The 26,448-nt window shown below is 39.7% G+C and overlaps 1 protein-coding gene and 1 long non-coding RNA gene across 2 annotated transcripts; one reads left to right on the top strand and one right to left on the bottom strand.

Annotated features, from left to right (window-relative positions):
• The first annotated feature begins 3,326 nt into the window (after positions 1-3,326).
• LOC109992119 (uncharacterized) lies at positions 3,327-4,549 on the top strand. Its single transcript, XR_002278309.3, has 3 exons — positions 3,327-3,452; positions 3,591-3,746; positions 4,308-4,549. It is a non-coding gene; the product is annotated as an uncharacterized lncRNA (long non-coding RNA).
• Positions 4,550-5,590: 1,041 nt separating this feature from the next.
• On the bottom strand, positions 5,591-22,101 carry LOC114920876 (psychosine receptor-like). Its single transcript, XM_065966631.1, has 4 exons — positions 22,024-22,101; positions 21,261-21,442; positions 20,575-21,163; positions 5,591-6,043 (listed from the first exon to the last, which is right to left on the bottom strand). The coding sequence occupies exons 1-4, from the start codon at positions 22,099-22,101 to the stop codon at positions 5,591-5,593; spliced, it is 1,302 nt and encodes a 433-aa protein (XP_065822703.1).
• Positions 22,102-26,448: the final 4,347 nt, after the last annotated feature.

Here is a 26,448-nt window from a genome sequence, read left to right as displayed (position 1 = left end):
AGCACTCATGCAGCCCCAGACCATGATACTCCGACCACCATGTTTGACTGTAGGCAAGACACACTTGTCCTCGTACTACTCACCTGGTTGCCGCCACACATGCTTGACACCATCTGAACCAAATAAGTTTATCTTGGTCTCATCAGACAACAGGACATGGTTCAAGTAATCCATGTCATTAGTCTGCTTGTCTTCAGCAAACTGTATGCAGGCTTTTGTGTGCATCATCTTTAGAAGAGGCTTCCTTCTGGGACGACAGCCATGCAGACCAATTTCATGCAGTGTGCAGCGTATGGTCTGAGCACTGACAGGCTGACCCCCCACCCCTTCAACCTCTGCAGCAATGCTGGCAGCACTCATACGTCTATTTTCCAAAGACAACCTCTGGATATGACGCTGAGCATGTGCACTCAACATCTGAGGTCCACCATGGCGAGGCCTGTTCTGAGTGGAACCTGTCCTGTTAAACCGCTGTATAGTCTTGGCCACCGTGCTGCAGCTCAGTTTCAGGGTGTTGGCAATCTTCTTATAGCCTAGGCCATCTTTATGTAGAGCAACAATTCTTTTTTTCAGATCCTCAGAGTTCTTTGCCATGAGGTGCCATGTTGAACTTCCAGTGACCAGTATGAGAGAGTGTGTGAGCGATAACACCAAATTTAACAGACCTGCTCCCCATTCACAACTGAGACCTTGTAAAACTAACGAGTCACATGCCACCGGGGAGGGAAAATGGCTTATTGGGCCCAATTTAGACATTCTCACTTAGTGGTGTGCTCACTTTTGTTGCCTGCGTTTTAGTCATTAATGGCTGTGTGTTGAGTTATTTTGAGGGGACAGTAAATTTACACTGTTATACAAGCTGTACACTCACTACTTTACATTGTAGCAAAGTGTCATTTCTTCAATGAAAAGATATAATACAATACAGAAATGTGAGGGGTGTACTCACTTTTGTGAGATACTGTATGTAATGCGTTAGTATGAACCACATTATGTAATGAAATATAAATTATGCACAGAAGAGCTTTTGAATCTTGTGTAGATTATTTAAGTTACATTTTGCCGGTTATAGTGACATGAATTTATTTATATTTTTACAGCCTAAGGCCAAGAAGAAAATGTCCTTAAAAGTCCCTAAAGATGACTCGATGACAGAGGTGACCAAAAATGACCTGGATGGTAAATGTTTCTTTGTCAACTTTCAAGTAACTTTAATACTTAAATAATTAGTTTGTCCAAATGTGTTTAAACATCTGAAGTCCTCTATTCATATGTTGATTTTGTTGTACCTATGCCATACTGTAGGTCCTGAAGATAAAGGAAGCTCTGCTCCAAGTTGCAGCATAAGCAGCATTGGATCAGGTAATGATTTCTCATTTTCTAGCAGTGTATCTTTGTTGTCTAAAATTACAGAGTTTCATTTATTGCTAGTGATTTTTCTGTCTGAGATTAAAGTTGTTGGCAGATTTTGTCAGTATACATGTGCTTACAAATCAAGTTAAGGCACACACCATATCTGGTCCACTACCTTTGTTGCATGCATGTCATTCTCTCTTTCTCTCTCTCACACTCACTCACTCACTCACTCACTCACTCACTCAATACTGTCAAATCATAATCTTTTTTGTATCCTGCTCTCATTTTTGTTTTTAAGGATCAATCTCCAAAGTGGAGTTCCTAGAAGCCAGGATCCAATGGCAAGAAAAAATAATAAAGGATCTTGAGCAATTATAAATTAAATATGAAAGATTAAATGTAAATGTGCAAAAACAGAGCCGTAAATTAAATATGAACGATTAAAGGTAAATGTGCAAAAACAGAGTAGTAAATGGACAGTATTGACATAAGTTAAAGTGCATGAGTGTAGACATATTATAAGCAGAAACTATACAATACAACGGTGAGTAGACAGCCAAATGAAGTGAACATGAGTGCAGGGATAATTTGTAAATTTAACATGTGCAGAACAGATTACAGTATGGAGAGACAGATATTATCATGATGACAGTTCTCTGCTCGCATGAGGTGAGCTGTTGTACAGAGTTATGGCCTTCGGTAAGAAAGATTTCTTGTATATGTCCTTGTGACAGCGGAGTTGTATCAGTCAAATGACTAACGTGGACATCTTGTTATACATTAGTAAAGATTTCACTAATAAGGAAATAGGCTACTTCCTTGTGTAGTCATTGTGAAGTTTTCATTTCAACTTGCAAGAATTTTACTATCTGTAAAATGATGAACAGGACACAAACTGGCGCTGCACATGAGACACTTTAACAAGGCAGACAAGTGCAGATAACAGACACACGAAGTTCTGTTGGGGCTTTACTTATATATGAAACTACACATGCTTTTGGCTATTTACTGCAAGAAACTGAACAAAGAACCACACTGACTGGGAGGATGTTGTGTCTGAAGATGAAAAGACTTTAAGAGTTCTACTTTTATAATTTTCACGCAGGCTGGTCTCGAAACTTTTAATTTACAAATTTAATCTCGTAAATCTATGAGTTTAATCTAGAAATTTTAGATTTTTTTTACGTGGCACTAGTCCTCCGTCATAGTAAATAAGAGCAGAGTTTATTTGCAAATAACTTTTAAGAGATTTATTTCAAACACATTTTTTTGGTCTTTTTTTTACTTAAACACATACTTGTGATTTTAAGAAATAACAGAGTAACCACCAAACAAATAAAAATATATGATCAGGTTCATATTTATTCTCAGGACTGTTTGCACTTCCTTTTCTTTTCAATTGTATTTGTTATAAGACCACAACACTGACATTTTAAAGTTACCAGATCTCACCTGAATGAAGTCCCAGCACCAATGTCTGATGTTTCTCTGCAGCCGAACAGTCTAAAGTGATTCAGATAAGTGATGGCACACACTTGGTCACTGATAATATAACACACCTCTTCTAGGGAAGTGACAAAAAAAGAGTCAGGCATGATTATGTGTATAGTGAGGGAGGAAGAAACTGTTTGAAATAAGAAAAGCCGATACCTTCTTTACATTTGAGAACTAGCAGAAGTAGTTCTGTTAGAATTAGTTTTTGTTTTTTTTGTGTCATGTGTGGAGCCCATAGTAATGTCGAGCATGTTTATGGACACTGGCAGCCCCCATTCTCATGTTTATTTTTGATATTTGTATATTAACTTGTTCAATCAGTATGCTATTGTTACATGGCCGGCAGCCTGAGACCTCACTCCCTTTTTGATTTGTTTCCCTGTAGGTAATCACCCAATGAACATCACCTGCTTCACCCAGCCACTGGATGATCAGCAGCTGAGAGGCTCCATATAAGAACACACCAGCTCTGCAGCGGGAGCTCTCTGTCAGTCTTGCTGTGGCTCATTGTGTTGAAAGATTTGTGGTGAGGTTGGACTAGGTAAATTGGGGTTCCCCTACATTTGCTACACATACATAGTTGACTTTGTTGGAAACACTAGGTAAGTCTGGTTTGTGCCACCTATGTAGTTTTCTCTGAATATTTTTAGAGAAGGAAGTTAGGTTTGTGTTCGGATTTCTTTTTCATGAGATTAGAGACTAGTGTAACCCAAGGTTCCGTTTTTGGATACTGTGCACAGATATGAATAAAGTATAAACTTCAATCAAACCTCTATACTGCCAATGAGAGGAATTTCAGCTTGGACCAGCCCATCAGAAGTTAAGTTCGTTCAGGAGAAAATGGATACCGACCAGACACAGGTGAAACAAGACACAGACGCGGGATCAATTGAAAGGTAAGTACAATTTAGAACATTTATTCTCTTTTTTTTCCACTTTAGTTGGTTTACCAGTTAGACTATTCCTGTTTTCCTTTCACAACACAGACAAACATTAGACAATATTCAACAATATGATCACAATAAAACCTTTGTTTTGATCTTTTTGGGGGTCCTGGTCCTATTACTCTATTATTCCTATTAAGTTTAAAGCTGTTTACTTTATGGTACTTTTGGTGTTATTATTATTTTTAGACCTTCTTAATACTAGTTTGTTTTGATTAATTTTTTAGATATTATGGGGGTTAGTCGATTTACTATTTTAGATCTTTTATTTTGAAATCAGGACTTTTATTTTGAAACCTAAATTCGTTCTATAATGGCATTAAGGAAACTCATCACTGTAACCCCAAATATTACTAGATCCCCAAATCACAAGATGGACAACAATAATTCCCAAAAAAAACAAAAAAACAACAAAGATGTACTCGGGTCCTTATTGTTGTTTAAACCACTATATCAAAGTCTATAGTCCTACCACCAACGTAGTTGGGAAAATAAACTGTTTCTTCCTTTCAGGGTTCGAAAATGGATGGATGGCTGACATGCAGACAAACAGGGATCATGGAATCTTTCTTCTCCAACTCGCAAAAAAAACCCGGCCTTGACAAGAACAGTTAAAAGCCTAATTAATGCTTTAACTTTAAATTACACATTAAATATCAACAGCGTTTGTCATCTATGACAAAGGACTCAGATGAAATACAATGTAAAACACACTGTATGCCACATTCTTTTCAATAAACAAATTTAACACCAAATCATTTGTCATCTTATTCAGATTAACGTATATTTAACATAGTTAGCTTGATCATTAGATTACAGCGCTTGTACTCTCATTCATAACCATATGTAAACAATTCATTTTTTTGTGATCGGTGCCACTTGAACATGCTACAAACAATAGCAAGTCCACCGCCAAAACCACAGCCTGCACGCAGCCTGCAGCTTCAACGATGAGCCTCTCACTGCCTGCTACCTCCAGTCACAGCACATCAAAGCCGCTCTGAACGTTCCACTCACGAGCTAACAAACTAACTAACGGTAGCTAATGTTAGCATTTATTTCGCTCACACACATTACTATCAAGTCTTAAATTAAATTTGACTTACCAAGGGTTTAGTTAAAGAAACGGTGCTCTTTGGAACATGTAACAAGGAACACAAATCACTTCAACAACTTTTTCTCATGTAAAGTAACTCCACGCAGCCACCGTCACTCCGTCTCATTCCAAAAATAACTACTCTCGGAGATTCTGCTCAGACATGGAGAAATGTGGGCGGGTCTTGTTTTAGATTGGCTAATTTAGTCAAAATGACATTAAGATTGACAGGTGGTTTGACCGATCACATGTTTATTAGCATTTATACACAAAACAATATTTATCAAAGCACTTTTGTTACATTAAAGCTGACGTTTTACAGATAATTTTAGTTTAATTGTCTAATTAATAACTGTTTTGTTACTTGTTACATCAATTTATTACACTGTTTTCAATATTTAAATAATAAAAGTGAGAAGATAACGGCACTAGTAACCCTGGGTTACACTAGTTAGGTCTGGTTTTGTTTTGTTGAGTTTATTTATTTGGCACAACCACTTTGTCCAATCCTCACCCCCACGTTGTTCATTAAATTCAGTTTTGTGTTTTTGATTGCAACGATTCGTTGGCTGTGTCAGTTTCTTTGGTTGTCTGCTACTTCTCTGCTGGTACCAGGAAAGTAAAAGCTACATACATTCTTGTACAAAGGCACCTGTAGTATTTGAGTAGGTTTTTGTATGTGGTTAAAGTTGAGAAAGTCTCACACGGGTACTTTTGGGGAAGCATAGGGGTCTTTGATGCCATGTGTAATTTTCGTCGACCCAGATGTCCGGTAATATGCAGCCACGCTGAATTGATGTGCTTGTGTTTCTGTGTTTCTCCGAACCTTCAGGCGGACGGCCTGGAGGCCGACCAAACACTGAGAGCAGATCAGGAGGGCGGCCGGGACGTTGACACGGGACCAGTGACAGGCCGGGCCTCCCAAGGAAACACAGGAGTAGGCGGAGTCAGCAGGACCTTCGCTAAGGGTGCAGGAGTCAGGAGCAAGATCTCCAACACAGGAGTGGGCAGGACCGCCGACGGGGAGCCAGGACTCTGCCAGACCGCTGAGGGGGAACCAGGACTCTGCCAGACTGCTGAGGGGGAACCAGGAGTCAGATGGACCGCCGATGGAGAACCAGGGTGAACATCCTGAGGCAGAGACTCTGAGGTGCTGGGCAGTGATGAAAGGAGAGGGTGATGGGTTCCGTGGTTTCCAGTCTTCCAGACTTGTCTGGCCTCCACGAGTCCCAGGAAAAATGGCCAGGCGGGTGTTGGTCCAAGGAGACTGCTCTCACTGTTTGCCTATGGACCGGCCTGTCGGCAGCAGACGTCTCGCCGCTATATTTATATTTTTTCACCATTATCAGCTTTCTCCAAAGAGCCTGTTAGCATAGCTTCCAAGCAATATGGCGGACATTAAGTTTCGATTCTGGGAGTGAGTTCCCACCCACTGATCTGTGATTAGTCTGTAGCTTCAGTGGTCGAAAATATAAGGAACACAAAGCAGAAACACAAAGCAGGGTGGGTGGAGGGGGGACTCCGAACCGTCAGGCGGACGGCCCGTGAGGTCATAAGCAGGTTGGGGCTCCCAGACCGCATAGCCTCAGATAATGGGAAAGAGTTTGTGGATAGAACAGTAAGATTAATACTGCAAAAATTGAGAATTAAACAACGTCTAGGAGCTGTTTATCATCAATGCCAAGGTGTGTGTGAAAAAATGAATGGTGTGTTAAAAAACCGCATCGTTAAAATGTGCCAACACACAGGTCTGAATTGGGTAGAGGCGCTTCCGTTGGCGCTAATGGTGTGTCGTTCAAGTGGGCTCCGTGATTTGCGCATGACACCCCATGAGTTGGCAATGAGTAGACAGATGCCAAAACCTTGTTTGCACACAAGTGGAAAGGGTCCAAGTTTAGCCCTGTTAGAAGATGAAATGCGAGTGTATGTTATTTATATGGCTGCTTTGCATAAGAGAATATACACATATGTCTCTGACAGGCAAAAACAAGAGGAGTTGCAAGAGAGACTTGATGAGCAAAAGAGGAACACAGTGCAACCTGGAGACAAGGTGTTCATGAAGATGTTTAGGAGGAAGTGGTTTAACGAACGCTGCGAAGGACCATTTGAAGTTGTTCGCAGTACAGGAACTGCAGTCCAGGTTAAACGGTCTCCTAACTGGTATCATTTATCGCATTGTGTTAAAGTGCCAACAGAAGAGGCGCCACGATCACAGAACCGAGATGTTGAATGCTCAAGAGAGCCAACAGAAGCTGTAGAAACAGCAGAGGTTCATGAGGACCTCCAAGGTCAAGAGCCAGAAGAAGGGATTGACTATGTTGTGGGTATGCATGATGATTTTGAGCACACTTTTGATGATGCCAGGGATGACTTGTCAGTCCATGAGCAAGAAAGACGATTTTGGTGACATTGATTGACAACATGTCCCAGAAACGACAGAGTCTATTTCCCGAGAGTATGAGTCTTCAAAGACTCCAGAGGGCTGTGATGCCTCTCCAGGAAAATCCACAGACCCAGTTGGACCAAGGAGTCCAAGGCCAACCCGAAGAAAGGTTAGACCAAAACGTTACAAGGACTAGGGTAGAAGTGACTTTGGGAAAGTCAGTTCAACTCCCATGTCAGTGTTCAAAAGAAAATAACGGAAAAGGGGAATTCCGAGTCCAGTGGGAAGATAGATTGATTTATCGGGGATATCACCACTAGAAAAGTATGTGTTGCTTAATGATCGAAGAAGGTTGAAGATTGAGGGAGACTGTAGTCTTTATCTACGTAGATCCCAGGTTGAAGATGAAGGTGACTATAAGTGTTCTTATTATGATCCAAAATTAGTGAAGTAAAATTGCAGAGCCCCTGGTTGTTGAAGTAGGAGAACTGACAACTACCATATCAACTCTCCCGCCAACTGAGAAAATGAAGCAGACATCCACCTCTTCAAATCTGAAGGTTACTGATTTTTACTGTTACTGCGTTTAACTACAGCTGCGTGTCCGATGATTTCTACAACTCAAATTCCTGTGAACATTATGATTAGAGTTACGTTAGGAAATTCAGCTTACCTTCCATGTAAATGTGGAAAATTGAATAATTGTGGTAATAATTCCCCTATTTGGAAAAATGCTCGTGGTGAAGACATAGTGCTAACAGGACCTGACGTTAATAGTGTGCCTCATGATCGAAGAAAGTATATTTTGTATAATCACATAAGGTTGTTTAGAGTTGTAGATGACTGTACACTTATCTTAATTAATGTTACATGGGAAGATCAAGGAGAATATACATGAACTTATTTGGATCCAGAGTTTAAATTTGTACCATATCACAATTATTGGGTAGAAGGGTATAGAACTCATAAAATAATGCTTGTGGTAAAAGGCCTGGTTCCTATTGAAGTAATTACGGTGGCTAAAGAGGTTCGAAAGCAACTAGTCAGTAGCTCAGAGAATAACTGGTAGTGTTAACGTATCAACTTTGGTTACTACCCTAGCTACGACTTTGGTAGAAAAGGATGTTACAACAGCGATGATGACAATTTCTACGTCTGTTACTCCTAGTAATTTTACAAGTGAGGTTGTGAAGATGGGATCCACTACCAATAAAACAATGACAAGCTCTTTGGTGTCTACAAAGTCTGTAGGTATGACGTTGACATCTGTTATTACATCTCCATTATTTAGTTGGTAAATATAACTCAGAAGTGTATGTTAGAGTTGGAAGCTAGTTTGAATAAGAGCAGGGAGAGATCAGAAATTAGGGAACCAATTGCTGAGAAGACTGATATGGATTCAGCTGAAACAGTCCAGATGACTATGTCGGATGTGGTCGATGATTTTATAGATGCTGACGGAACATCAGAAGGCATGACTAAACATCTTCATGCATTAGAGAAGCGAGAAACCCAGTGGAAAGCTTATGGGTTTGATTCCCCAGTGTTGCAAATTGCAGACCCGTGGGTCTCACAGTGGAGATGGTATATTTATGGGACTATCAGAATGTGATAACTATATGATGCAATTTGGACAACGTGATTAAAGGGCTGTTGATGACACGTGTACAGTGACCTTTCATGCACCACATCGCCAACAGAGTAAAACTCTAAGCGTAAAGAATCAAACTTTACCAGATAATTTTACCATAGGAACATTTAAAGGTATTTGGTGGATTTGTGGTGATATGGCATACTTATTTCTACCTTATGGTTGGGTTGGATGTTGTTATATGGCACAGTTGAAAGTTCCGTATGATGTTTTTGTTATTCAGAAGGGACAAGGGATCTACAAAGATCTCTGGAAGTAGAAAGAAAAGAGATTTGGTACAATTTCACAATTTGGAGGCTTATCATTGGAGGATAAGTTTGGGAGAGAAATGGGGTATAGGATTGTTTCCATGGTACATTCTTAGCTGATCATATTTATAATATTACATATACCCTGCAAGGTTTTGCAAATGAGACCATAAGAGGTTTTGAATATTTGTCAAATACTCAGAGGAGTCATCGATTGACGTTGCTGAAACATGACATGGTTCTTGATTATATTTTGGACAAACAAGGTGGCCTCTGCATGGCTTTAAATTTAACCAGAGACGCCTGTTATACTTTGATCCCTGATGCCGCCGACAACAGTGTCATAAATGTGTTGAAACTTATAAGGGATTCGTTTGGCCCATCAGAAGGAGCGGGATGGTCTGCTAATGCTTGGTTGCAAGAACAATTAGGACCATTAGGAGCTATAGTGGTTCAGATTCTGGTGGCTGCTCTTCTATCACTGTGTGTAATGTTTTGTTTTTGTACACTGTTGTTGACCTTTGCTAAGGCTATGATATTGAGATCGGTAGGAGTTGTAATGCCGGGAGAAAACATTCAGATGTCGCTACTGAGCGGTAGTGACCTAAGCAAAGACGAGGAGGTCATAGAGATGGGAAAAGAGCTAGTAGAGAAATATCCATTTTGAATATCTGACTTCATCATTGGCTCACCATTATTTTGAATAGGAAGTGCATGGATAAAGGGGGGAAATGGAATATGTTAATCATGTATATTGTAATCACGAGGACATCATGATGAGGGGTTTCTATTGAAAAATCATTGAAGGTTTATTACAGTAGAAGCTGATGCTGCTAAAAAGCAAAAGTTTGATATATACGTATGTTTCCTGCATGTTTTTACAGTATTGGATTTTGTTCATTACAATGTAACTTGTATTATTGATAAATATTCTGTACTTTTTACTCTATGTTGGGCCACCCAGGCTTAAGACAGGCAAACAATGGACTTGGGCCTGCACCTCTGTGAGAAGCCTCATTTGAGTTATTCACTGAGATCACAAAGAGGCCTAAAAGGACTCTTAATGCCAGAATCCCCTGCAGTACTTCACACCTACGTGTGACGTGAAGGGGGTACCAGAACCTGAGGTAGACCCCACAGGAAGCAGGCCAGGTGACAAAACTCAGAGACTTCCATTGCTCTCTCTCTTTCCACGCGCTGACTTCAAAGTGTTCGGAGACACAAGCTCACCTCCTGTTTTCTGCAACAATCTTCCTTTGTTTTAAGTTTTGGCACGCAGGTAATCTGCGGCCGGCAGTGTTCTGAATTCCGAGCTCGGATTGTCCAGTGAACGCATCTCAGTTTCTCGGAGAGCGTCAGACTATAACAGATTATCAGGAAGATAATGGTCTTATTCCGTCCTGCAACGAAAGGACATCAACGGACATCTTTCCACTCGACGGAGAACCAACGAAGCCGCTCTTGCCATAAGGGACCCTCGCTGCCATCAAACGCCTCTGCACCAGGACGGACAGAAGATCTGTTTTATTGCCGGACTCCTTTTTTTCCTTCACCAATCGCGGGCAAAGCGATTCACAAGTGAGGCTTAATTAGGTCTGGGCAGAATTAGCTTTAAAGAGAGTTTTTAAAAATTTATTAATTTGATGCGAAAGCTGTAATTTTTCTCTTTGTTGGTTTGTTTCTGTGAATGAAATGAAATTACTCTGAATTGTGCCGCGGGATTCGGACTGTGATACGGCCTCTTCAGGCACACATTTCTCTCCTCCTCTACTCTCCTCTTTTCTCCCCCTTTTACTAACACATACAGACACACACACACACACACACACACACAGATTCCCGTGTAGACGCACATCTGGAGACTAACTCCACCACCGCGGCATTACGCACATAGACCCCACACACACACCCGGGTCTTTGTTAGGTGTGCACCATCGTGAGCGACCACGTGGGTACGAAGCCCTCTCTCTCTCCACAAGCCTTGCTTGATAATGTTTGTTTGCTTAGATTAGTTTATAATAGTTATTTGTTTGATTAAGTTCATTGATTTTGGATTGATGTTGCTTTGTTTAAATAAATTCTGTTATAATTTTAAGAGAGCAGTTGTTTGTGATTACTGGTGTATTTGCATTGTGATATAAGCTGGGTGTGAGGGCTTTGTGTACGGATTTCACACCTTCAATTTATTAAATATAGTTATTAATTATATTAGTAATTAAGAAACTAATTTGAGACTGATTTGAGTGATATTTTGGTTATATTTCCCTGATTACAGGGTGGTGCCCCAAGAGAGATTAAACATAGTTTAATGATATTGTTATTTATATTATTAATAATTAAATATAATTATTAAAGAATGTAACCAAAGTGAGACATATTACTTTGGTTTAGTATTGGAGTTTTCTGGAACTGTATAAAATATATACATTGGGACTTTTTTTCTCGGTCCTTAGGGATAGTGGTGTTAGGTAGGGAAAGGTCCATTGGAAGGTGCAATGGGTTGACCAGTCCGACTTTGGACAATCTTTTGATTTTATTTCTGAGGTTCTAAATGTATGCATTTATATATCATCCTTTAAAATTTTCAGAACTCTTCTTTTTAATTGGTTTGGAGTACTATATGTGATTGCCTGGGGCAGAGGGACCGTGAGAGAGTTTTCCTGCCTAGATTGTTTGATGGATATAATAAGAAAGAAAGCTGCCTGATGGGTTTTTCGCTCTCACACTCCACAAATTTACTATATTGCTAAGGTTAAGCATGGACAGAAGGGTATATCATAAGCACTCTGTGTGTGTTATTATGTGATTCTTATGAGGCCAATTAACATCATAATTGTATCATTTTTCTCTTTTTCGAGACTGTTGTCTCAAAAGGGGGGAAATATGAGGTGTCTGACATATTTGGGACATAGGTTGTATTGCTCCCCTTAGAATTTGCAAAACAACAGCTGGTAGTAATTATATACTTTGGGGCCCCTGTGTCCGGAGAGTTGACAGGGTGAGGATGATGTATGGGGGAGTGCTGTCCTAAGTCCCAAAAACAAGAAACAGATGTCCTCATGTTGTTCTGTGAAATTCTGTATAAATATCACTCTCCTTCTATGCTCGAGAGAGATCGCTATTGGCTTCACGTCTCTCCCAGGCCAACCCAGGGGGCCTGGTTGATGCTGTTCTTCTTTGTAAATAAACGTATTATTATACAACAAAGTCAGTGTCAACAGAGATTTCTTCATCATCTGCACATCATCGATGACTGATAAACAACAGACGCACAATGGCTTACAGAGTTTGTCCTCCTCCTGCATTTTGCCTTTTTCGTAGGCTTGAGTAATCAGCTGCCAGAGATGTGAATCAATGAAAAGTAATGGTAAGAGACATTTCTAAAACAAGCACAATGCATTTTGTGAAGAATTTTCATAAAAAATTTGAGATTTTATGTATGTGTGTTTTTCTTAACTTTATTGTTTGAATGAAATACAATTTTTATCGATTTCTGCAGGAAGCAAAGCAAACTTTAAGCAACTGATTACTTCGACATTAAACTACGACCGTTTCAAGTTTTATGGCAGCTCATGAAATAGTAAGGAATTGGAAGGAGGATGTGAAATAAACAATAAAATGAGCTATCAGAAGATCGAAACTTAGACCTCAAAAACAAAACCGAGAGCCTGTTCTGACTGAAGACAAAGTTGAACGCACAGATCTGGAGGCCGCCGAAAGTGTTAAATATAACCCCTTATGTCATGTTAACTATAAGCAAACTGTCAGATTGTCAAAATCCCTGCTCCTCTCTGCTCACATTCGTCGCTCTCTCTCTCTCAGTCGCTCGACCACTCACACTGCACGTCGCTCTGCCCGACCCTGATAACAGCAGGTGAGATGACAGAGTGCTAAGAAGGTGTTGTAACTATGAGAGTTGTTGCATGTAATGTGTTAAAAAATATAAATATAAGCTCATTTAGATCTATTAGTAATATGAATGGGCTTAGATAGGATACATAAACTTCATTGAAAGACTCAAATATATTTTTTGGCTCCAGACGGATATTTTTTTTTCCTTAACATCGCATATCCTCGCGGTGAGACTATTGCCATGACGATGCTGAAATGATATGTCGTGCAGCCCTATATTTCATTTCACTAATGATTTATACATTAATAAGTATGGACACTTGAAATTTTGGCGACTATTGGATCCAGATATTCACTGACTATACACTGATCTTCTCAGTGGGGTAGAGTAGCCTCTTGATGTCGCAGAAATACACGGATTATCACCGGATAGCCTTGGGCTAATGAAGCAAGTGGATTTTAAATGAAGTTGCTACGTTGTAACGTTCAATTTTTACAGCTGATAATGTAAATACAACTATTTTATGACAGCGTCGACCTCAGAGGGTTTTAAATCACCTTACTTACATGTAAAGTATTAACAGCCAAAGACTGCATCGAGTTGTCCCTTTGCATATCTGTTTCCCTCCTGCACCGCAGCACAGCCACGGAAGATGTCTGTTGTGAAAACGTGTTTTAGCCAATCAGAGCACAGTCTTACTAGCCAATCACAGTACATGTCGGAAACACTTGGGAAAATTGCGCGGTTACAACGGTAATATTTACAGTCTATGGTTTACATGCATTCATATAACACCGACTCTACCCATGTTTATGTACTGTACCAGAAAGCTATCACTCCCAATATGTGGCAAAATGGAGCCAAGACCTTAAAAATCTCCAATTCAAACGCAGCAGACCGTGAAGATGAAAAATGTCCACAGATAGGTCTGCAGGAGAACAGGGTAAGTTTAGTTTCCTAACGTTATCTAACTGGCTATAGTAATTAGGGCCCGAAGCACTGACAAGTGCGTAGGACCCTCTTGGAACCCAAAAGATTATTATTATTCTTCCGCCACTTCGCGCTCATTTTTGACAGCTTGAACGTGCGTGAAAACTCACCAAAATTTCCCCAGAATTGTCCCCCACGCGGGGGATGGCTCAGTGGCGCCCCCTACAATATTTCAAACATTCAGCCTCCACAGCACGTTGACGCTACTGTTCTGAATTTTACGATGCATATCCATCTTGACAACACCTTCAATAAACCCTCTTGCACCCATGTTCAAAATCCAACAAGAAGTCCACAATTCACTTCGCCATGAACAGGAAGTGGCTGTAACTCTTGCTAGCTAATGGCTAACTAGCTAAACTTATAAAACCGTTATGTTACATTAGTCAACCAAGCAATTTCACAGAATAGCTCACGCTTATGGTTTACCAGTTAGCTAGCAGTCATTTCATTAGCTAGCTATCGCTAACGGTTAACTTGTTGTCTCATGATAGTGTGCCCTCAGCCGACATAAATGTTACTATTTTCCGGACGGCGTCTCGGGCTCAATTTTAAAGCTAGAGGGAATATAAAGGTATCAAATGACATGCTATCATATCGGGAAGAAGGGTTAATAACGCTCTCAAGTCAAGGTAGTTTAAAACTTCTCATGCATGATACGGAGCCCGTCTAAAATTAAGGCAATGCTGCCATCTTGTGGTGACTATCCCTGATTGAAATATTTTCATTTAGAGTGTGGTTCCAATTTGTTTCTCAAGGAGGCATAACCTCCAAGTGAGACAGCTTAGTGTGCTCGGTGGCAGAAGCAGGAAAGGAAACACACCTGTTGCTATTATTTCCCTTTTATTTACAGGTGAGTAAATATCACAAATCACATACATGTGGTCTATATATTCTTCTATAGCATGTGGAAGGTAACGCCATCCTTTAGTGTGTGTCAGGATGTGTTTAAAATGTGTTTGTTTTGAAGGTCCCATCTGAAGGCATGTATTTATATTCCTTATAATAAACATTTATATAGAGTGGTCATGAATAATCATAATAGTATTTAAGTATAATAATGAACTAAAAGACACATATTATGCAAATTAGATAAATAAACAACAATAGTTTGAGGGTTGCATATTATAAACATGACATAATCAACTAAGGATGAAATGCAGAAGGGCACATGTGTACATGAATTCAAACTGAGCCTACAAAGTGAAATTCATCAAGGATAGAGTGAAAATAAGTCAATGCTTAGATTAAATTTTGCATGGTCAAAGAGTGAGGTCTCAAGTTTCATACGAGCTCACTTTTGGGGTAATTAAGTAACAAATCTTAGGCCAACCTGACATTTACGAGAGGTGAAGAAGGGACAAATACAAGAAAAAGGACCATCATTCCAAGAAAACCTGACACACATGCTATGTTCGTGTGTCGATGTTCGGTCACAAGATGGTTGGCCAGATATTTATCCCATTTATCAAGAAGACATGACATTGCAGTAGGTTTTTTTGACTGCTAACTTCTGAAAATAGCATGTGGCAATGTATGGGACATGGCTGGGGCTGTGAAGCCCACGTGGGGCATGGCAGGAGCTATGAAGCCCATGTGGGACATAGTTAGAGCTATCAAGCCCATGTGGAGGAGGCATATACCATCTCCACACCCTCAGCAAAATAAGTATATATTGTGTGATATTCTTTGTCTTGGTCAGTCGTCTGCAGGCGGCTAATGAGCGCTAGCTTAGCTCATCGCCACATTCATGGCTTGTCCCTAGCTCCCATGCTCTTTTGCTAGTTTTGTAAAGCTCCTGCATATCTCTTAAAGTAACCATGGGTTCATGAAGACTGTTGGTTTTCATATTTTGTACTTATAGGCTATTCATGTAAAATGTAAAGTGTAGCGCTAACTCCGCTAGCTTCGCTGTTTCTCTATGGGATTTCCCATGTTATTTGTTAGCATAATGCTAAGCGAGGATAAACTAGAAACCTGTTTGTAACTGTATTGCATTGATACGAAGCTCTTAAGTAGCAGAACTGAATTATTTTATATTTGTGAAAAGAATAATAACACACAAAAATGTTTATTTTGTAGTTTTGAGAATTTTTGCATGTAATTAATGACAAGTATATGTTTATGTATATTTCTGTGCATATTGTGTTGAAATATGGATAAAATGTTGTTTTTGAAAAAAGAAAAGAAAACAGAAATACAGTTTACGTAAAACTGAAATACATAAACATATGTATAAAAATAAAGAATGGCAGAAGCGAAAAATAAAGCTAGTCCGAAAGCGTTCATCCGTTCGACGCAAACTCAGTGTCAAGTGTGTTCAAGACATGTTCAACATATCCCGTTGTGCTCTACACGTTATTTTATCAAAGAGCGTGGCCGTGGCGTGCGTTCAAAGTTTGATGTTCATTTTGGCAACTTGCCAAAAAAATTAATGCTTGTATCTCTGCCATGCAGTGTTCAATCATATTAAAATTTCTCATACATGATACAGGGCCAGCCATGAACACATCCATGATTGACATTTTTTGTTTAGTCACAGCGCCACCTGTTGACAACAGGAAGTTACTGCTTCTCATTTAGCATTAGCCATTGCTACAAGGTAGCTCATTTCCCCCTCAGAATTGGTGGGGACAATGCAAACACCTTGGCCATACAACACGTTCAAGCTCAAACACCTACGTCCAACGCTCTCCATACGGAGTTATCATTCGCCGTCAAACAGGAAGTGGCTGTAACTCTCATATACTTTGTCTGATCTGCCTCAAACTACACAAGTATGATCAGGGTTGGCCTCTGAACACACTGAAGTAAAAATATTCAACTTTAATCATAGCGCCCCTAAAGCAAGGAGTAAGTACTACACAATGCTCAATTTGCCCCATATTTCATAGCTATCATGACAGTGCCAGCCTGAACTGCTCTACGTCAAAAAAAAATTGTGATCTTCATTACGCTGCCTATTTCAGCATACCATAGTATGACCTTTACACAAATCGGACTGCACGGCCAGCTGCTTAGCCACGTTCCGCTGCTGCTGCATTCCCGCAGTCGTGACACACCCCGACATGCACAGGGGTGCGAGGGCCCTTCATCACCGCTTGCGGTTTTAATTGAAATTCATTATAGATATAACCATGCCCACAAGCTGGCTCATGTTAGCATGCTTCATCATAACGTGTCATTATAGGTGGTAAGTAAAGTTTAATGCATTTTCATTCATTTAAAATAATTAACTATGCAGCATTGTAAGTTTGTGTGATTACTATCAACCACCATTGGTGGATTATTGACCCAGTGACAGGCAGCCACACACAACCTGGAGAGAGCAGTGGCGTTACAGAAGGAGAAGGCATGGCGATGAAGAGGGACTTGGACAGAGGCCCTGCTAAAAGATCATCTCTCTCTATTTGAGTGTACCTACTGGCTAGCAAATGGTCACAAAGATGGTCCTTTGAGAATATTAATTAAGGACCCAAGGCATAGGTAACGCTTGTAGGAACCCCACCTCACCCTCTCTTAAACCCACCTTGTGCAGGCATTCTGTTTTGGTGTTCATGTTGAAGTGAATTAGTCCTTAATCTTAGAGGTCATTCAAAAACATGTTCTGTATGGTTAACTCCTCTTGGAGACTCTTTACTTTTAGTTGAAAATGTTGCTTTCAAAATAAGATGCAAGGGGCATGTCTGTGAGAAACACAGTGAAATTGTTAAATCTCCTTTTTGCTATTCCTTTCAAAGAATGCTAAAATTCTTACATTTTCTAAATAAAGGATGTTGAGCATAAAGTACAAAGTCACTGTGTGGAAAAGAGATGGTTGGTCATGATGATTGTATTCGATTTGTTAATGTTTCACTAAAGTTTAATAGCTCTGTGATTGATACAAATTCAAAGAGCACCTGTTCACCAAAGCATTCAGCCTCATCTAACACTCCCCACTTCCTTTCTCCTTAATTTGTTTGTCTCTTGTTGTCTCCCATTATGCCTCCCTCCCCCCCTTGTCATAGCGTCCTTGGGTTTCATGAAAGGCGCGATATAAATCTAAGTTGTTATTATTATTATTATTATTATTATTATTATTACTATTATTATTAATTATGGATAAGTGAGGCTTATTCAGAGCATTAATAAATGGTTAATTATGGTTAAGTTACGCTTATTCAGAGCATTAATAAATGGTTGATTATGGTTAAGTAATGCTTATTCAGAGCATTAATAAATGGTTGATTATGGTTAAGTAAGGCATATTCAGAGCATTAATTAATGGTTAATCATGGTTAAGTTAGGCTTATTCAGAGCATTAATAAATAGTTAGTTGTGGTTAAGTTAGGGTTATTCAGAGCATTAATGAATGGTTAGTTGTGGTTAAGTTAGGCTTATTCAGAGCATTAATAAATGATTAATTATGGTTAAGTAATGCTTATTCGGAGCATTAATAAATGGTTAATTAAGGTTAAGTAAGGCTTATTCAGAGCATTAATAAATGGTTAATCATGGTTAAGTTAGGCTTATTCAGAGCATTAATAAATGGTTGATCATGGTTAAGTAAGGCTTATTCAGAGCATTTATAAATGGTTAATTATGGTTTAGTAAGGTTTATTCAGAGCATTAATAAATGGTTAGTTATGGTTAAGTTCGGCTTATCCAGAGCATTAATAAATGGTTAATTATGGTTAAGTTCGGCTTATTCAGAGCATTAATAAATGGTTAATTATGATTAAGTAAGGCTTATTCAGAGCATTAATAAATGGTTAATTATGGTTTAGTGATGCGTATTCAGAGTATTAATAAATGGTTAGTTATGGTTAAGTAAGGCTTATTCAGAGCATTAATAAATGGTTAATCATGGCTAAGTAAGGCTTATTTAGAGCATTATTAAATGGTTAATTATGGTTAAGTGATGTTTATTCAGAGCATTAATAAATGATTAATTGTGGTTTAGTAATGCTTATTCAGAGCATTTTTACATGGTTAATCATGGTTTAATAATGCTTATATAACATCAACGACAATGATAGGTTAGGTTGTAAGTTAAGAACGTCTACATGAAGATAAAGGAACAATCTAATGTCTACATGAAGACCATGGTGTGGTCCACTGATCTCAACCTTTACCAAAAATAAGTCACTAGTTGGAGGATGGACAAGTAAGTGAACAGTCATTAACCTTAAATAAACATGAATAAAAATAGTTTTGTCTGAATGACATGACTTAGCTGTGAACCTCAAGACATGCATCTAAATGAACATCTTTATCAACCATTTAGTAATATTAGTTAATAAGCTTAATTAACATGTAAACCCTTAATTAATGTTAACAAGAGACATATGTTAAGGGTTTCTTAATGTTCATTATCGTATGAATTTACTGTTAATTAAGGCTTATTACTGCATTAACTAATGTTAACAGCATCCTTAATAAGGATTAAATAATGTATTAATTAATACTGTAGTTAACATGAACACCCTAGAACACACTAGACACATTAGTTAACTATTAGTAACCATTAGTTAAGGCTTGATAATGCCTTAACTAATGTTAATTAATGTACCCTTATTGTAAAGTGTTACGGCCATTATTAATGTCACTGTGGGGATATCTTACAGTTATCCAAAAAGCTTGTCAGAATAGTTGTTGAAATAAAACGTCTGACATGAAAAATGTTCTTGACATTTAGCATTGTTGTTGGATCATAACTAGTAGTCAAAGTTTATAAAAGGTAAACACACAGTGAGCTTCGCAAAATGTAGTTTGATAGATTTTAGAAGTCAATAACTTTAGATTTTAGAAGTCAATAACTTCCTGTTTTTGTCTCGAAACAGATTTTTATTTATTGAATGTCATAGTATTATTAAAATGTAATGAGTGAGACTGTGATATAATATTTCATTTTGTCAAATTTACAATAAATAGGACCTTCTCTCACATCCTAAAAGCTGACATGCCAACCATTTGTACTGCACAAGTAAAGCTTTTATTGATCAGAAGATTAGAAAGTTAAGAAGAGTAGAAAGTGTATGCTATAGGCTTAGACTACCAGGGGAACTGGCACCTCCCCTCTCTCTCTCTGTCTTTCTCTATGTGCATATACAGTACATCATATTACTGCATGTATCCATCTGTAAATCTCAGTCAATAACCACTTACTTTCCTGGGAGCTCTTGAGCTCTCTAAGGCTCCTCAAGCTCGTTGGTTGACGGCCTGCCAGAACAACCCAAGATTTCTGCCTTTTAATAAGGCAGTTTTTTCTTACCACTGTAACTTTTGCTGCTTTGCTAAAGTGCTCATGACGGATAGGCCAGGTCTTTGTAATATAGCAAGAAGTAAGGTCTTTTACCTGCTTTTTGTAACATAACAGTGAGTAAGGTCTTTTTACCTGCTCTTTTGTAATGTTAAAAGACAAAAAGTAAGGTATTTTACCTGCCTTTTGTAAAGTGTCTCGAGATAACACTATGTTGAGTTGACGCTATACAAATAAAAATTGATTGATTGATTGATTGATTATTTAACTGTCAAGAAGAACAACATAACTAAAGAAATACAGTTTTGTAAGAAATACATTTGTTCTAAACTGAGAGAACATGTTGGTCTGTTTTCTCCTCATTCTCTCGTCCTCCATGGAGCTCAATGTCAAAATGTTGGTGTCAGCGTTGGCAACTCTGCACCAGTTCACAGCGGTACAAAGCTTGCCAATGGACTCTTTTCTAAAGAAAACATACAGAATTAAGTCTGCAAGAGGACTCAGCTTAACAAACATGTCAGATAAGAAATTCAGAGTTCGGTCAAATATGTTCATGTTCAAGAGAAGAACAAAAATTATCCAGGGCAGGAACAGCAGTGTGTAAATGAGGAGCACCAGGACCAAAATTCCAACAATTTGACGTTTTTCTTCAGAGGGGACGGAGACGGAAGCAGAGAGGGCTCTGAGGGTCCCAACCAGGAAGAATATGAACAGTGGGAATGGAATGATGAGGAAGATGACGACGACGCTACCTATCACTTCAACAGGAACCAAGAGAAACACATAGGGGAGAAACAGAGGGAGGAAAATGAATTGAGGTAAGAGCCAGGCCACGACACTGACCACCACAGAGATCTTGATGGTTCGTTTGAAGCGGTACCACAGTGGGTGGGCGATGACCAAATATTTGCAATAAAAGATGGACACGTTGTCTTTGAGGAGGTGCAGAATAAGTCAGAAATATTAAAGTCAGAAACAGACGTAGCTACAGGACGTATAGTTACCTTTCCAGTGAGACACACACCATGAAGCAAACACTGGTCAGTAGGCCACTAGAGTAAATATATTCTACAATGTCAAGATACTGAAGCTGATTTATCTCATCAATGAGCATGCAGCAGAGCTGAATGAGGTCAGAAATGAGAAGGTTGATGACGTAGATTGGAGCCACATGATCCTTTTGTACCTGCAGAAAAACATGTGAAGAAAACAATCATATTGTAAATATGTTCTCATCCTTCTCCCAAAAATAAAACCTTCTTCTGCCCAGCTGTTGCAGTAAGAGACATATATGTATTGTTCATCCATCTCTCATCGTAATTGACACACAGGTATATCTGCAGACATGCATGCATATGGAGGGGCAGCAGATCTCTATGGGATTTGCTAAAGACGCCGCTGATGGGTAGAAGCAAGTTGGAGAAATTAAGAGATTTCAGACTGTGCTCTGCGCTCTAGTCCATTTACCTGGCAAACATCTACTTATGTAGCACACAAGATGGACGAGCTGCTGCTCCTGACAGCACAAATACGGACTTTAGCAGATCCACTGCCCTGTGTTTCACTGAAACCTGGCTCAGTGAACACCTCCCGGACTTTCAGCTCTTATCATCCTCCTCATGTGACATCAGTATATGCACACTGCTTTAACACAGTAAGAACTGTCTACCTCTCAAAACTTGATTGTTGATCTGATTCTGATCCTGAGACTGTTCCACAAACACATGGCACAGGCAGTAAATGAATAAAGTCATGTAATGTACATACCAGAGAGTAAAGAGCACAGATGACCATGAGCGTCAGAGGAAGGCTGATACTAATGACGATGCATACTACCACGTGCATTATGAAACCTAATTTTTGGTAATACTCATTGTCAATGTATCCATAGTTGCCATTCCAGTGAGTGACGTTAATGTAGTTTTCTGTCATTCTTTAGATTGAACCTAGAGTTAAAGAGATCAAGACATAGGGAGTTTTAAATGGGTCTTGAATAATCCTCCGCTGCCCTGATTCTGCATCTGATTCATCGATGTCATTAGATCATTTAACTCTAACTCGCAGGGAGAGTTTCAAAGATAACCACAAAACTCTTCTTCACACCTCAGCTGTTAAGAAGCTGTAACCACCCCCACTAAACAAATAAAAATATATCATCAGGTTCATATTTATTCTCAGGACTGTTTGCACTTCCTTTTCTTTTCAATTGTATTTGTAATAAGACCACAACACTAACATTTTAAAGTTACCAGATCTCACCTGAATGAAGTCCCAGCACCAATGTCTGATGTTTCTCTGCCGCCAAACTGCCTAAAGTGATTCAGAGAAGTGATGGCACACACTTGGTCACTGATAATATAACACATCTCTTCTAAGGAAGTGAGAAAAAAAAGAGTCAGGCATGATTATGTGTATAGTGAGGGAGGAAGAAACTGTTTGAAATAAGAAAAGCCGATACCTTCTTTACATTTGAGAACTAGCAGAAGTAGCTGTGTTAGAATTAGTTTATTTTTTCTAAGTGTCATGTGTGGAGCCCGTAGTAATGTCAAGCATGTTTATGGACACTGGCAGCCCCCATTCTCATGTTTATTTTTGATATTCGTATATTAACTTGTTCAATCAGTATGCTATTGTTACATGGCCGGCAGCCAGAGACCTCACTCCCTTTTTGATTTGTTCCCCTGTAGGTAATCACCCAATGAACATCACCTGCTTCACCCAGCCACTGGATGATCAGCAGCTGAGAGGCTTCATATAAGAACACACCAGCTCTGCAGTGGGAGCTCTCTGTCAGTCTTGTTGTTGATCATTGTGTTGAAAGATTTGTGGTGAGATTGGACTAGGTAAATTGGGGTTCCCCTACATTTGATACACATGCATAGTTGACTTTGTTAGAAACACAAGGTAAGTCTGGTTTGTGCCACCTATGTAGTTTAATCTTTGAATACTTTTAGAGAAGGAAGTTAGGTTTGTGTTCGGATTTCTTTTTCATGAGATTAGAGACTAGTTGGGTCCGGTTTTGTTTTGTTGAGTTTATTTATTTGGCACAACCACTTGGACAATCCTCATCTCCACCTTGTTCATTAAATTCAGTTTTGTGTTTTTGTAAAATAAACCTTTTCTTATTGATTGCAAAGATTTGTTGGCTGTGTCAGTTTCTTTCGTTGTCAGTTACTTCTCTGCTGGTACTAGGGACGTAAAAGCTATAGACAAAGGCACCTTAAGTATTTGAGTAGGTTTTTATATGTGGTTAAAGTTGAGTAAGTCTCACACAGGTACTTTTGGGGAAGCATAGGGGTCTTTGATGCCATGTGTAATTTTGTCGACCCAGATGTCCGGTAATATGCAGCCACGCTGAATTGATGTCTTTGTGTTTCTCCGGACCTTCAGGCTACATAGCCAGGACAGTTCAGGAGGACGGTCGGGAGGCTGACCAGACGTCGACACGGGACCAGTGTCCCAAGGAAACACAAGAGTAGGCGGAGTCAACAGGACCATTGCTGAGGATGCAGGAGTCAGGAGCAAGATCTCCGATGAGGGTGCCGGATTCTGCAGGACCTCAGATGAGGGCGCAGGAGTCGACAGGACCTCAGACGGAGACACAGGAGTGGGCAGGACCGCCGAGGGGGAGCCAGGATGAACATCCTGAGGCAGAGACTCTGAGATGCTGGGCAGCGGAGAAAGGAGAGGATTCTGTGGTTTCCAGTCTTCCAGACTTGTCTGGCCTCCACAAGTCCCAGGAAAAATGGTCAGGCGGGTGTTAGTCCAAGGAGACTGCTCTCACTGTTTTCCTATGGACACAGACATGGAGTCTGTTTGCTGCCAGGAATTTCCAAGATGCCAGTTCTCTCTGGAAGAAATGTAAGAATCAGTTGAGGACACAGCCTTTTGTGTTGTAGTAATTGTCTGTTAATAGAGCATCCTAGATCAGTGGGAGTCTGTGCATTCTGGGAGTTGGTGTCTTTTATCCACAGAATCCTAGCATAGTAGTCCATTTTATTTAAATCCTCTGCTGGGTCAATTTTGTGTGTTAAGTTAATTCTGTCATGAACGGGAAATAACTAAGAGGAGGACCCAGATGCAGATCTAACAATAATATTTATTTAAACAAAAAGGAAAAAGCCAACAAAAACTCACTTTCAAAATGTTCAACAGAAACTAACAAAGGGAAACTCTGACAAAGACCGACAAAACTACAATGAACTGACAACAAGAGGGGAGGAACAGAGACTAAAGAGACAGGGGTAATCAAACACAGGTGAAACCAACAAGACAAAGGTGAGGACAATCAGGGCAATCAAGGCTGGAGGGAAAACACAGAGGCAGGGAGAAAATACAAGACAAGAAACATTGAGGACAATACAAGATAAATCATGAAACACTGCAGACACAGAGAACTCAAATCATAAATCAAGGAGATACACGAGAACACAGAAACTTTACATGAAAACAGGAAAGACGAAACTAGGAAACATTACAAAAACACACAAGTGACCAAATCATGACAGTTATGTCTGAGTTTTGAAAGTTAAGTGACAGTCTTTAAATGCTGCACCTGACAGTAGTAAAACCACATGTAGCCTTCATTAATATTAACTGTGTGCAGAACATTTTACAGAGTGAGAATAATGGTTGAAAGATCAACTGTGAGTAAGGGTGACAGGTCGTCAGTGTCTGGAGCCGCATTGTTAACGACAGTCTTGAGGGACCACAACATGTTGTTAATGGTGTTGACTTGTACATTCAGCCTGACGAGTAGGTCACTGCCTATGTAAGCTGGGTGCGGAAGGTTGGGGATAACAAGGAAGCAATGAGTCAGTTCCTGGTGATTCCACCACACCTTTAAGGCACATATGCCCTCAGAAGTCATGTTTACCTGTGAATAGGGCAAGAGAGGAAAGTGTTTGGTACCTGGATAAAACATGATGTCAGGGTTAACTTCCATCAAAGAGTTGATTAACTCTCGGCTAATGGCTGTCTGATCAGCCCACAGGGCTAATGCCACTTCTTCAACATGTGTGTCGTCAAGATTGATTCCTTGTTTCGGCTACGAAATCATGACAGTTATGTCTGAGTTTTGAAAGTTAACTGATAGTTTTTTAAGTGCTGCACCTGATAGTAGTAAAACCACATGTATGGCCAGGCACCATCTTATCTTAAAGGCTTTATATGCAATTTTTTTCATCCAGCAGATGTCGCCCTAGAGCACCATCATGAAACCAAAACAACTTGTGGTGCATTGTTGTGTTAGCATGCTAATGCTAACGATCTTTATTATGCTCGTATCTTCACACTGTTTGTAAATTTACCTGAAATGAGCTTGATCTAGAAGCACAGAATCAGTGAGTACAGTATGTTAGTCTTCTTTTCTCTAGTCCCTCAAATAAACAACTTTTAAATGCGAGGGGAGGAGTCGGCCGGCCGTCCAGGCGATGTAAACAAACTGAAGATAGGACTCGGAAAACCTGGAAAGCATTACAGACAGTGGGACTCGGGTGTTACACCCATTGTAGACAGTCATGACTCACAGAGTTATTTTCAGAGGATATACTTGATTTCTATTACATTAAGTGTGAAAAATCGAATATAAAGCCTTTAAGGAGCTACTAGTGCCGTACTACCCTTTGAGAACATTACGGTCCCAGAATGCAGGCCTGCTAGTGGTACAGTCTCTAAATGTACTATGGGAGGTAAAGCCTTCAGTTATCAGGCTCCTCTCCTCTGGAATCATCTTTCATGTTTTCAACCCACTTATGGAGCTTCCCACTGAAGCTACAGACCTATCACAGATCAGTGGGTGGGACCTCACTCCCAGAGTCGAAACCCAATGTCCGCCATCTTGCTAGGAAGCTATGCTAACAGACTCTATGGAGAAAGTCTAGAAGAACAAATGTATGATAAATGTATGTTTCAACTTCAAGCTGATATGGATGAAGGGGATTTTGAAGGTCTTGTGCTCGAATAAGATGTTCGTGGCTATCTCAATGAGCCGCAATATAGCGAGCTAGGGCGGACTGGTGCTAGGGCTCTCACTGTTTGCCTATGGACACAGACATAGAGTCTGTTTGCTGCCAAGAATTTCCAAGATGCCAATTCCTTCTGGAAGAAATCTCTGAATCAGTTGAGGAAACGGCCTTATGTGATGTAGAAAATATGTCTGTAAATAAAGCACCTTAGTGGGAGTGGCCTGCG

Source organism: Labrus bergylta, chromosome 18 (assembly GCF_963930695.1).
Source record: "Labrus bergylta chromosome 18, fLabBer1.1, whole genome shotgun sequence".
In the NCBI taxonomy this organism is placed as follows: domain Eukaryota; kingdom Metazoa; phylum Chordata; class Actinopteri; order Labriformes; family Labridae; genus Labrus; species Labrus bergylta.
Note: the sequence above shows the minus strand (reverse complement) of the source record. Positions and strands in the feature narration are given on the sequence as shown.

Excerpts from the sequence above, each read along its gene's own strand:
- LOC114920876 (XM_065966631.1), bottom strand. The coding sequence starts at position 22,101 with ATGCACGTGGTAGTATGCATCGTCATTAGTATCAGCCTTCCTCTGACG. Across the intron at positions 21,443-22,023 it reads TCTGTGCTCTTTACTCTCTG|GTACAAAAGGATCATGTGGC; the intron begins GTATGTACATTA and ends GTTTTTCTGCAG. Across the intron at positions 21,164-21,260 it reads GTGTGTGTCTCACTGGAAAG|ATATTTGGTCATCGCCCACC; the intron begins GTAACTATACGT and ends CTTTTATTGCAA.